Source organism: Hordeum vulgare, chromosome 7H (genome assembly GCF_904849725.1).
Source record: "Hordeum vulgare subsp. vulgare chromosome 7H, MorexV3_pseudomolecules_assembly, whole genome shotgun sequence".
NCBI classification, from domain to species: domain Eukaryota; kingdom Viridiplantae; phylum Streptophyta; class Magnoliopsida; order Poales; family Poaceae; genus Hordeum; species Hordeum vulgare.
This window is the reverse complement of record NC_058524.1, coordinates 163,283,349-163,297,207: the sequence shown is the minus strand read 5'-3', so window position 1 is coordinate 163,297,207 and position 13,859 is coordinate 163,283,349. Positions and strand designations below refer to the sequence as shown.

Here is a 13,859-nt window from a genome sequence, read left to right as displayed (position 1 = left end):
CGGAAAACCCACCGAGATGATTTTACAAAAAAACCCTTACTATTTATGACATTAAACTCGTAGTATATATTAAATATTTTTTTAAATACTCATATCTTTTAAACCGTAACTCCAAATTTAACATATTATACATGAAATTTGATTAGAAAAATATGTAGAATTTAAATATGATATTATTTTATCTGTTAAACGTTTAAATAAAATACTATCTAGGTGCAATCTTAATAAATAAGTCATTATTCGTCTTTCTTTCATACCGTTACTCATCCGGGTTGGGAATGAACACGTCAACAAAATCAGGATTAGAGATGAAACCGAAGGTCACTTGACTGATTCTTTGTACGTATTAAATCTACATGCAAGCCGTGTTAAAATAGAAGACCTGTGAAATTTTAAACTGCATTTTTATAGGATAAGACCATCTTTATTTGTATCGTAAATATAAATTCTCAAATTATAGACATTTTTTATAAATTAAGAGCGTGTGCCGTGTGGTATTTCTTTCTCCCGTTGCAACGCATGGGTCCTTTTGCTAGTCAATTCAAAGTATAGTGGTCGTTTTTACTGTTATTTGATTTTGTTGACGAAAAACAGCAAACAATATTCAGAAACAAATTTTTGTAATTCGATTTGGTTGGGGTGCGCCGGGACCAGGCAGCAGTGTAACGCGTGGGACAGGTGAGGGACCCAGCCGCAAGCCATTGCGATGGACCCTTCCCATAAAAAATCAATTTAATATCCTTGTAGGCACATGGTTCACAGATCAAATATTAAACTGATAAAAGCATCTTTAATAGATGGTTTAAATGTAAAAGTAACTAACTTTTGGACCGTCTGAGGACAAAAACGCACCTTTAACAGACGGTCCATATGTAAAAAAAATTGAACCGCGGCCTCCTCGTGATGTAAAATGCAACACCTCGCGGTGTAAATTTACATCACGAGATGCATCTGGTCCAAAACCAGCCGCCGTCCGCGAATGCCCAACCGCCACTTTATTTCCTTTCCCGCCCGCCTGCTCGCGACCTCCCGCCCGTCCGCCGCCGCCTCGCCGCACGCCGCCCGCATCAGATTCGACCACGCCCGCCTCCCCCGCCGTTGTTTCCACGCCGCCCGTCCGCCGCAGATCCGGTCGCGGGCGCCCCGTGCGTCGCCGCCCCGTGAGCTCCGCCCCGTCTGTCCGCCGCAACTCCGCCCGGCCCCGCCCGCCGTAGCTCCGACCTGCCCCGTCCGCCCCGCCCCGTCCGTCGCCCCTCAGCTCCGCCCCGCCCGGCTCCGTCCGCCACCGCCACCGCTCCGGCCGCACACCGCCGCCGCTCCACCACTCTCACCGCTCTCCGATGGCGCCAAGAAGACGCCGAAGGGCAAGTCGGGCTTCTTTGGCGTGAGGCAGAAGCCCTCCAGTAACTGGGGAGTGGAGTTCTTCGATGCCGGGAGGCGTTGGTGGATCGGCACGTACCCCTCCGCCCACGAGGCCGCGTGTGCCTACGACGTGGCGGTGTGGCGTGCCGAGAGGCCTCGGGAGCACCTCAACTTCCCAGAGATCGAGAGTCGGGTGAAAGCGGAGATGCTTGTGCCGCAGGGCATCAAGATGAAGGAGATCACGACGAAGAAGAAGACGACGAAGAAGCCGTCGGTTGTCGTCAATGCCGGTGAGACCGACGAGGAGGCGATGGCGACGTTTGCTCGAGAGCATCCGGAGTACGTCCAGGCTGAGCTGGAGCACTACTGGAAGCGTGAGGCGGAGCAGAAGAAGAAGGAGGACGAGGTCGGTCCCTCGACCGTGATCCCCATCGAGTCCTCTTTCGAGGAGGACTGGGCAGACTTCTCGGAGGAGGAGGAGTGCGACGACCCGGAGAAGGAGGAGTTCTGGAAGCAGTTCCGCAGCTCCGACGATGAGGAGTACTTTATCTAGTAGTTTGAAGTAGTAGTTGAAGTTCATGTATGAAACTATGTTGAATTTGATGTTTGAAATATGTTGAATGGACTACTAGTTTGTTGTTTTAAGAAATTTTACATCTTTATTTTGGACCATCTATTGAAGTTGCTCTTTTGGACCATCAATTTGGATCATTTGTTGAAGTTGAGCTTTTTTCGGAGCTTTAAAGCGCACTTTTTGACGATCCAAATTTTACATCTTCAGTTTTGAACCATTTATTGAAGATGCTCTAAGAACAGATACTACACTTGATCTTAGTCAGAAGACCGAGAAAGAGGTATCAGTTGAAACACCGGGGCACGCCTGCTCGTCGCTAGCCGAGGTGGTACTAAGCCGCTCCCTTCTTTTCCTCGGTCCCGCTCCAGACGAGGTTTTTTTTACTGTTCTAACCCACATGCTGTAAAAAATTCATATAATAAACTTAATCTGAAAGTATTTTTGGATCTGACCTTTTTAGAAACGCCACGGCCCGTAGCGTTTCTGCCAAACATAGAAACGCCGATCTAAACCGCGTTGGTGCTTCATATGGAAACGCCAAACTAGATTGCGTTGCTGCCCAAGCCGAAACGCCACTGTAACTGGCGTTGCTGCCCAAGGGCCAAACGCCATACTTGCTGGCGTTTCATCACACTCGCCACACTTGCGGGCCACTGTAGCGAGGAACGATGCAGGAGCGGTGAATCCGGGCGCGGCGATGTGTATGTGTGTGCTCGGGGAAACCGATCGGTCCAGGATGCCATGCGCTTCGAGGTCCCGATGTGTGTGCTCGGGCAAAGGCTAGTCTCTACGCTAGGAGCCAACCCACGCCCGGTTCCATCAGCTGGAGTGTTTCCTGAATGCACTGTTCGCTCACATGGGTGAATGCATCCCATACGCTAGGACAAAGCTAGCTGCTGCTGCCGCCATTAATGGCATGCAGCTGCCTGCCTGGCATAGGAGACGTTTTAAAATATAAGACCTTTTAGGTATTTTACTAGGAGACTATATACAAAGCTGAATCTATACTTTAAAATATGTCTATATACATCCGTATGTAGTTTATAGTGCAATCTTTAAAATGTCTTATGTTTAGGAACGGAGGAAGTATATATGTACCTGGAGGACGAAGAAGCCGGCCCAGGCGACGCAGCTGGTAATGATAGCGATGGTGTGCTGCAACGCCAGGCTGCATGACGTTTCCAGCCTGCACGGAAACGAAGGCCCATGGCGTTTCTCTTATGGTCTGCAACGCGTTCGTTTCTATGTGGAGCAGCAACGCCACGGGCTCTGGCGTTTTTAAAAAGGATCAGATCTAGAAATACTTTCAGATCGAGTTCATTCGTCTTATGGGTTAAAACAGTGAAAAAATCCTCCAGACGACGGCACGTGGGCGCGGCTTAGCCTAATTCGAGAGCCCAACTGTCTGAATCCAGGCAGAGTTGAAGCCCATCTGGTCCCTATTTGCTTTTCCTTTTTTTCCTAGTTCTATCTATTTTGAACTGATTTGCCTAAAAAAAAAAGGAAAATCTATGTTACGACGCCCGTGCGACGGGCGTGCGGTATATATTTCCACTGCAGTGCTGCTCAGTGTGGAAATACTAGAGAGTTGCATGCTGCATGTCTACATCCGCGCACATACTTCAGGACAGTGCTTTTGCATGGTATAGACCTACAAACTACAATTGGCATGCCTAGTACAGAGCCGAATATTGCTTTTGGCTCCCGAGCTCACTGAAGGCTTTTAAATTCAAATTTCAAATTTAGTGAAAATTTGTATTTTAATGTTTCAAAAAATTCTGAAAAAAAATACATAGATAAATGAAGGTATATACACAAGTGTGTAAATTTTCAGAAAAAAATACGTTGAAATGAGGGCTGTGCAAAAAAGACAAATCTGAGGCTGTTTAACACATGTTACTATTCATCATTTCAGACCATGAATTTGTCTTTTTTGTACAGATCACGTTTTAAAGTATTTTGACCTGAAATTTTACACACATGTCGGTTACATCCTTACACACATGCATATATTTTTTTCAGAATTTTTTGAACCATAAAAATTTGAATTTGAATTTTTCAAAAATAAAGGCCTCCATGAAACTCGGCCTCCAAAACGTCATTCTCTACAGAGCACACGCTACATTATTAACTTTTTTCTTAAAAAAGGAATAATAGTGGAATTTGCTGCAGGCAATGGAACGCACATCAACCAGTGACAGTGGTTACTTTTTCTACTGAAGTCTACAATGATTTTCTTTTGCAATTAGTACACGCCTTCTATATTTACAGGATAATGATTGTCTCAAGACCAGACCAAGTCACCATTTAGCTGGGAATGCATAGAGTAAGTATGAAGGATGAGGTGTGGGTGTTTATCCTGCCTCCCCACTCCTGGACTCCTCTCTCTGGAGAGCCGTTTGGTGTGTTGCCATCGTACCTAGATCATTATAGTTTGACTGTTTGTTATCTATTCAAAAAAAATCAGCCAAGGATAAACAACACGTCAAGTTTCATGCCAACTTAACACAATTGACCATGTAGGCAAACACACAAATAATTTGGCAATTGGGCACAATTTTTTTGGCAAGCTATATTAAAAAAAGGGCAACTCGGAGCCACGACTAGAGTGTGAAATAATTGGCAAGCTATATGAAATAAAAATTATAACTAGGCATAGTTAAAACTGACAACTAGAGTGTGAAATTTTTTGGCAAGCTATACGAAACAAAAATGATAACTCGGCATGGTTAAAACTGACAACTAGAGTGTAAAAATATTGGCAATCTATATGAAATAAAAATGACAACTCGCCACAACTAAAACTGACAAGTAGAGTGTAAAAAATTTGACATGCCATATGCAATAAAAATGACAACTCGGCACAATTAAAACTGACAACTATAATGTAAAAAAAATTTGGCAATCTATATGAAACAAATGGCAACTACGCACAATTAAATATGACAACTAAAGTCTAAAAAAATTGGTAAGCGATTTGAAATAGAAATGGCAACATGGTATAATTAAAACTGACAACTAGAGCGTGCAGAAGTTTTGCACACTATATGAAATAAAAATGAGAACTTAACTGACAACTGGAAAAAATAACTTGACAATTAGATATAAATAACATGTCAAGTTATAAATATAGGTGTAAATAAAAACATTGGTTGAATATATAAATATAAAGTCTAATATAATTTTCAACTTTTTGTTGAATAGGCAAACAGTAACAAAAATCAGCATTAGTGGGTATTTTTATGTAAATTGCATGGTCATAGACACTGTGAGAGAAGGTAAATGCGACAAGAGGAAAGTAGCTGACACGTTTCTTCTAAATAAGAGCTGCAAGGGACGTCCAGGCTCATGACGTGGAGCGCATGCAATTTCTTTTTTATGGAAATTTGTTGTCTTGTGCATGTGCCGCATTGGGTCCAATACGCTATTTGGTCTTTGAAGCACATGATTTTGTGCTTTATTAGGTGAGGACGTTCACACGAACTCGGTTTTAACCGGATCGCACTGAATCTGTAATTAGGGAAGTGGCTGTCGCATGGCAAGCCTTGCGTGCGGCGCGGCTGCATAGTCACGTCCAAAAAAGAAAACTATTTTGAGCTGTTTCTAAAAATAACACTAGAAAAAAATGAGCTTTCCCCTGGATTTCGTAGGAGATCGTTAAACTTCCGTTGGAAAAATCTTCTTGATTTTCTCCTTTTCTGGATTCTGCTAATCGTATGCACAGCGAGTACGGACATTAGTATGGACCAAAAACAAATACAGAATTTCAGTATCCATTTGCGTTTGTGTTACCTACCGGGTGGCCAGTCCACGCAGCCAAGCATGGAGACGGCCAAAGCGGCCAAAGCCACATGCAAGATGCGTAGTTCGTGCATGGATAAGAAGAATCATATGATGCGCCGCAGGTGCACTCCCTTGGAGATCGGACAAAATCAGCCATCAGACTGGCCTTGCTTCTCTGTAGATGATTCTGTGGTGTCCTTTGTGTACACAACTACACACTACTGGCGGTATCCCCGCAAAAAATAAAAACAAAAAGACTACTGGTCGCTGCAACGGACCTGCAAGGTCGCTTCCTCTATATTGCAAAAGAAAAAATGGCTTCCTCTCTCCTTTGGTTTTTCTTTTGCTTTGGAAGGGCAAAAGGCTTGCCGCATCCATTAATAAAGCGAGAATGTGAGAACAGCTTGGCAGTTAAAACACAAAAGCCTATCCTCCTGATTTTGATATGACACAAATGATTTGCGTCCGCTGGACCCCAATTCTTGGCCTCGCAACACATTTTACGTTAGTTCCAGGGCTTCTTCATGTCGTGGCCAAGATCTTTTTGCATACTCTATGAGGCAAGCCTTATATCTATAGTGGGTACTGTAGTTGCAGCGGGATACCATTGCTACAATCAACATTGTGCTTGTTGGCTACAGGGTACAGTCCGGACAACCTTGATGTACCACACTCCTTGTCTTGTGAGGAACCTTGTAACTATAGGATTATCGAAAAATATCGAAACCATGGGATTACCATGGTAAAAAAAATGTTTTATGAAAAGCCTCACATATTAAAATTATAAAATGGTTGAATACAATCATTCTTTACATCACTCGTTACGCAAGGCGGAAAACTATTACAGAGAAAACCATCAGACCTAGTATCAAAACCAAACTTTGCATGTTTGCTAATCTTCGCGAGCTTAAAATTTGGAAAAATATTGATTATGGCAACAACTTCCTTCTTTAAATTAATGAGAGAAAAGACCTTTTCCAAAAAAAATGGGAGAGAAGACCTTTTAATTTATTGTGTGCAAGGAAGGAGACCACAAAAGCGCAATTCGATTCCAAAATAACATGCTTATTTAAAGTGATGCCGATACAAAGACCTACGAGACACGACCGAAGCTCCGCTTCATCAACGCTGATACATAAACCAATATGATACCATGAGGAGACAATAACTTCGCCCGCCGTATCTCTCGGAACGACCTCCACACTCACAGTACAATTGCTTTTCAACAAAATTGGTGTCCACGTTAATTCTAATATGATTAAAAAGGCGAAGGCTGGCATACCTCGTCGATACTCAGAAGGTCACCATGAGACTTTAAATCCTCTTGAACTCCCTTTCCTTTGCCGCTAGGCACGAACTCAACATTGAAATGGTAGGACTAGTACATCATCTAATAGTTATCCACAAAGCAGACTCCTATCCCTTAGGAAATGGTTAATCAATCATTGCTTAAGTGCCAAGCTCTCCAGAACATGAATAAGATTTTTTCACGTGTTGGATGGGTTAATTGATCCAACGAGATAACCAGCCAATCAGGCCCTCGGCATTTGTAAACCTCTTCCCTCGACGTATTCCACACGCCCCTCAACTCCATACACACAACTCTTGCCTTACACAAGACACCAAAGCATGAAACATACTTTCATCCTCCAATCCACAAATAGAGCATAAGACCGAAGTCACCTGATGATGTTTAACTCTATTAACCTGAACCGCCAAGCTATCACACGTCGCACGCCACACAAAAATTCTCATTTCTCGAGGGACGTTGGCCTTCCAAATGTCATTCCATAGCTTCCTTTCCCCATAGGCATCTCCACTAGACTGTCCACACCCCCCTTCTCCTCCTTGATATTAAGTGCCAAACTATACCCACTTTTTACAGAGACAATTCATTCTTTTCAAAGAGCCAAGCAATAAAATCACCCTCATGAGAGGACTGAATAAGCACCTTTAGAACCTCATCAACATCATGTGGATAAAATAAGTGATTCGCTAAATTTACACCCCATCTCCTTGATCTGGTCATGAATAATTCTGATACCCATTTGATCTGGGTTCTATTCGTTTTCTTTGATATTTTTAGTTCGAAATGCTAGGCAGACGGCTATATCTCCAAATATTTATACTGTAGCCATAAAAAAACTCTAGATAACACCTTTTATAAGGAGATCAATACCATGCATAATACCTTGCCAAGTCACCAAAGTTGACCAGGGAAAAGTGTGTCAAGAAGATGACCTCGAATGTAACTTTTGCCTTCATAAATTGTTCACCAAGTGACTCCAGAAATATCAATAAAAGCTACTCTTGTTTTGCCAAAGTAGCCTGATCAAATAACCCAGTTTCGTTGAAAAAGCTTGCAGGAAAACCAGGAGGACCCTGAATTTTCAAAGGCCCAATTTGGAAGAAAGCCTCACTAATCTCCTACTCCGAGCAAGGTTTATAAAACACCTATCATCACTCACCGAAGGTTGTATAAGCAGGATAATACAAGCGGAATAAATAATTCTCAATACACTTGATTTCCTCCAAATTCTCCATAAGAGTTCCATCACTTTTCCTGAGAGAAGACATATTATTATTTTTTGCTCTCCAAGAAGCCTTTCTACGAACTCCACTGCATTTTATCCGAACAAGATCTGTGCTTCAACACAAGCTCCTCCTTAACAAGGAGCTCATCCATCTCCCTAAAGATTTTCTTCCTCTTTGATAAAATAGACCGATCATTTTTATTAGAAACAAAAAATAACCTCTTATGAGCCCCATCTATTATTTTAGGAAGAGAACCAACATGCTCTCGACTCCATCCATGAAGGGATTTCATTAACCCGTACAAGTTTCCAGCCACATTATTTAGATCATTAATCCAATGCCCAGAATTCCAAGAGATTTAATTTGATCATCCAAAACAGAACCTCCCCTCTCCCAATAGGACTCGTATCTCAATTGTTTAGAAGAAAGACCGTCCTGAGGAAGGAGACCCAACATCTCAATAAATAGAGGGCAGTGGTCTCGGCTGGAGCCGATAATATCAGGTATCTTGCACTTAGGAAAAATAGAAGACCAAGGAGGACAAGCCACCACGTAGTCCAGACGAACCTTCATATTATCATTGCCTTCTTGTTTATTATCGAACGTCCACGGGATACCATGATAACCCAAGTCAAATAAATTGCAATCTGATATGACTTCCTTAAAATTAGCCATAAGTCGAGGTAATATTTTATGACAAGAAAAGTGCTCATTCTACCACATAGATTCGTTAAAATCAATGACTAAAAACCACGAACCAACACTAAGAGGTTTGACATGCCTTAAAAGATCCCACATAACGTACATTTGAATCTCTTTCGGCTCCCCATAAACAAAGGTGCATCTCCATGAAGATCCATCCACATTGTGAATATACACGTCGATGAGGTGATTCCCAAATTTATTTGATTCCAAAGAATAGAGCTCATCTGAGAACATGGCTAGACCTTCACCTTTGCCTTGAACTGATAAAGTGAATACATTTTTCATACCCAAGCGGTAGTGCAAACCCTAAAAAAATCTTTGTACCATGGGATTATAGGAAAGTATCGAAGGATCTTGTGAGAAACCTTTTTCTTCAAATCGACGTGCCTCCTCCTTTATGTACCACACTCGGGATAATGAGTATTATTGACATTGTCTTCCCAACACAAAATGCATTCATACTTACATACATGAACTATCTCATAACCACGACTAATCTTAGGAAGAGCTCTCTTGGCATCAACATAAGATTTCAAAAAGTTTGCATGAGGCAAAGCAAGATTCAATATATGAAAATCATGTTGAATGTCATGTTAGTCATATGGTTTATGTTTTCATATGAAGGATCCTGATAATGAACGCAACCTATGTCATAGTGTAATGACGAACCAAAAGTATAGGGGATCAATTGTAGTCCTTTCGATAAGTAAGAGTGTCAAACCCAACGAGGAGCAAAAGGAAGTGATAAGCAGTTTTCAGCAAGATATTCTCTACAAGTGATGTGAGTAACAATGATAGATAGTTTTGTAACAAGATAATTTGTAACGAGTGTCAATTAACAATAGTAGTAAGCGCGCAAGAAGATAGTACAATCCTTTTTGTAGAAAAGGACAAGCCTGAAAGTACTCTTATATAAGGAAAAGTGCTCCCGAGGACACATGGGAATTTCTGTCTAGTCATGTCCTTCATGTTGAGTTGATTCACATTCGTTACTTTGATAATTTTGATATCTGTGTGGAACGGTGCTTAGGTGTTGTTATTACTTGAACGAGCAACCTACTTATGATTACCCCCTCTCGCAGGCATCCGCATCTACAAAATAAGAATTAAGATAAATCTAACCATAGCATGAAACATGTGGATCCACATCAGTCCCTTATGAAATAATGCATAAACTAGGGTTTAAGCTTGTATTACTCAAGCAACCCATTATCTACTATTACTCCACAATGCCTTCCCTTAGGCCCATAACATGGTGAAGTGCCGTGTAGTCGACGTTCACACGACACCACTAAGAGAAGCAACAACATACATATCATCAAAATATCGAACGAATACCAACTTCACATGATTACTTATAATAAGACTTCTCCCATGTCATTGGGAACAAAAGTAACTACTCACAAATCATCACCATGTTCAACATCAGAGGTACAGTAATTATAAATAAGGACCTGAACATATTATCTTCTACCAAGTAAACTAATTATCATCAACTACAAGATGTAATCAACACTACTAGTAACCCACACGTTCCAATCTGAGGTTTTGAGACAAAGATTTAATACAAGAGATTAACTAGGGTTTGAGACGAGATGGTGTTGATGAAGATGTTGATGAAGATTTATCCTCCCACGAAGGAGGAAGCGTGGATGATGAGGATGGCTTTGATTTCCCCCTCCCAGAGGGAAGTTTTCCCGACAGAATCGCTCTACGAGAGAGCAAAAGAGCATCTGCCCAGGTTTCCGCCTCGAGATGGCGGAGCTTCGTCCCGAAAGTATCTTATTAGTTTTTCTAGGTGAAAACCCAACTTATAGCAGAAGAGAGAGACTAGGGCACATGGGAGGTGGTCCCAAGCCATCAGGGCGCGCCAAGGGGGTGGGCGCGCCGTGTTGGCTTGACACCAACAGGTGCCCCCTCTGGTATATTTTTACATCATTTGGAGTCGAGTGAATCTTCAACCTTTTTCCTGGTTTTCAGGTCCAGAATTCCAGTTTCCGGCAATTTCCCTCTGTGTGATGTACCTTGTAAATTCAGAGAGAAAAGGCATAATAATTGTATCATAAAGTGGAATAATGACCAAAAATAATATAAACATCAATAGCATGATGTAAAAAATGGACGTATCAACTCCACCAACCTTAGACCTTGCTTGTCCTTAAGTGAAAGCCGAAGTCGATAATAATGACCACATAAATTCAAAGAAGGTGTCAAAAACAAAATACAGACATGAGAGCATCATGAATATTAACATAGCAACAAGTTTTTCATCACATGACTTCTCATAAATACGTAACAATCTATTAAAAATTGTTGAAGTATGAAGCATAAACTTTGTTGACAATCAACAAACTATTTCTTAGTTATTGAGACAATCACAATTCATCATATTACAAAGAAGAGGGTGACATCCCCGAATTATGCTACACTAATCCTTGTAGTTAAGCTATAGTAACCTCTCAGGTTAAGCTAATGGACCTTCTTCTAAACAGTGTTTGATAACTATTCTTTCAAATTCCTTTTTGAAATTCAAAATTCAGATCATAAGTGGAATTAATATTTTGGCAAACCTGAAAACAAAAATTATGTTTGGCTTACAATATTCTCCTGGTGTTTATAAAATTGAAACAAACATTTTACCAAGCACTTTAGTGCCTCAAAACAATTAAAAGAGAGGCCAAAACTTTTAATTAAATGCCTTTTCTATTAAGGAGAATCCTAAGTTTTGCAAATACCTCCCAAACTTTTTGTGGTAGTGTATAAGATTACAACACTAATTATGGGCCAAGTCCCATATTTTTATAAAAGTATTTTTGACATTAGAATTAAATAAAAAAGAAAGAATATATTAAAAAGAAAACTAAAAATAAAAATAAAACAAAAGCTCCCCTCTCTGTGTGGGCCTTAGACCACAGGTGCAACCCAGGCCGGCCCAGCCACCCCCTCTCCCCCGGGGCCCATCCCCCCCACCACTAGGAGCCGACACAACTAGGCCCAACGGCCCACCCCGGGCCTATAGCCCCCATGGGAGGCACTGATACGTCTCCAACGTATCTATAATTTTTATGGTTCCATGCTATTATCTTGTCAAACTTTGGATGTTTTGTATGCCTTTTATTTCTTTTTTGGGACTAACTTATTAACTCAGTGCCAAGTGCCAGTTCCTGTTTTTTCCATGTTTTTGACCCTTTTCAGAGGAGAATATTAAACGGAGTCCAAACGGAATAAAACCTCCAAAAAGATTTTTTTCTGGAACAGAAGATACACAGGGAGCTTGAGAACCAAGGCAGAGGGCACCAGGGGAGGCCACAAGCCCCCTAGCCATGGCCTGGGGGGCGCCTAGCAGGCTTGTGTGCCCCCTGTGGCTCCTCTGCCCTACTTCTTCCACCTATAAATACCCGAAAAATCCAAAACCACGAGAGAGGGCCACGAAAATACTTTTCCGCTGCCGCAAGCTTCTGTCTTCGCAAGATCCCATCTGAGGCACGTTCTGGTGCCCTGCCGGAGGGGGGATTCAGACACGGAGGGCTTCTTCATCAAAACCATTGCCTCTCCGATGATGCGTGAGTAGTTCACCATAGACCTTCGGGTCCATAGCTAGTAGCTAGATGGCTTCTTCTCTCTCTTGGATCTTCAATATAGAGTTCTCCATGATCTTCATGGAGATCTATCCGATGTAATCTTCTTTTGCGGTGTGTTTGTCGAGATCTGATGAATTGTGGATTTATGACCAGATTACCTATGAATCTTATTTGAGTTTCTTCTGATCTCTTATATGCATGATTTCATATCCTTGTAATTCTCTTCTAGTTGGAGGTTTTGTTTGGCCAACTTGATCTATGATTCTTGCAATGGGAGAAGTGCTTGGTTTTGGGTTCATACCATGCGGTGACCTCACCCAGTGACCGAAGGGGTAGCGAGGCACGCATCGTGTTGTTGCCATCAAGGGTAAAAAGATGGGGTTTATATCTATTGCATGAATTTATCCCTATACATCATGTCATCTTCCTTAAGGCGTTACTCTGTTTGTCATGAACTCAATACACTAGATGCATGCTGGATAGCGGTCGATGTGTGGAGTAATAGTAGTAGATGCAGAAAGTATCGGTCTACTTGTCTCGGACGTGATGCCTATATATATGATCATTACCTTAGATATCGTCATGATTTTGCGCGGTTCCATCAATTGCTCGATAGTAATTCGTTCACCCACCGTAATATTTGCTATCATGAGAGAAGCCTCTAGTGAACACTATGGCCCCCGGGTCTACTTCACATCATATTTTCAGCCTTACACTTTTACTTTGTTGCACTTTTCACCTTCAGATCTCACCTTGCAATCAATCGTGAAGGGATTGACAACCCCTTTGTAGCGTTGGGTGCAAGTTTGCTGTTTTTTGCGCAGGTACGGTGGAGACTTGGCTTGATACTCCTACTGGATTGACACCTTGGTTCTCAAACTGAGGGAAATACTTACTGCTACTGTGCCGCATCACCCTTTCCTTTTCAAGGGAAAACCAACACAAGCTCAAGAGGTAGCAAGAAGAATTTCTGGCGCCGTTGCCGGGGAGGAGGATCAAGTCAAGAATAGTCTCCCATCAACGTGCCAATTTCTGGCGCCGTTGCCGGGGAGCATCAAGTGAAGCTTATCCAAGTAACCGTCGCAAACTCATCTCTTGCATTTACTTTTTTTTGCCTCTCGTTTTGCTCTCCCCCACTTCTGAAAAACAAAAATTTACAAAAATATTTCCCTTTTTTGTTCGCCCTTTTCTTTCGCTTGCTTTCTATTCGCTTGTGTGCTTGTCTGCTTGCTGAAGTCACCATGACTGAAAACACCAAACTTTGTGACTTCTCGAATACTAATAATAATGATTTTATTAGTACTCCGGTTGCTCCCGCC

General features: G+C 41.9%; 1 protein-coding gene and 1 pseudogene across 1 annotated transcript; one reads left to right on the top strand and one right to left on the bottom strand.

The window, feature by feature from the left end:
- The first annotated feature begins 979 nt into the window (after positions 1–979).
- Positions 980–1,915, top strand: LOC123408547 (dehydration-responsive element-binding protein 2A-like). Its single transcript, XM_045101629.1, has one exon. It carries the CDS (start codon positions 980–982, stop codon positions 1,913–1,915), a length of 936 nt encoding a protein of 311 aa, XP_044957564.1.
- Positions 1,916–2,072: 157 nt separating this feature from the next.
- On the bottom strand, positions 2,073–2,218 carry LOC123414335 (annotated as a pseudogene).
- Positions 2,219–13,859: the final 11,641 nt, after the last annotated feature.

What these genes read in the sequence shown, in the direction of transcription:
- LOC123408547 (XM_045101629.1), top strand. Translation starts at nt 980, where the DNA reads ATGCCCAACCGCCACTTTATTTCCTTTCCCGCCCGCCTGCTCGCGACC.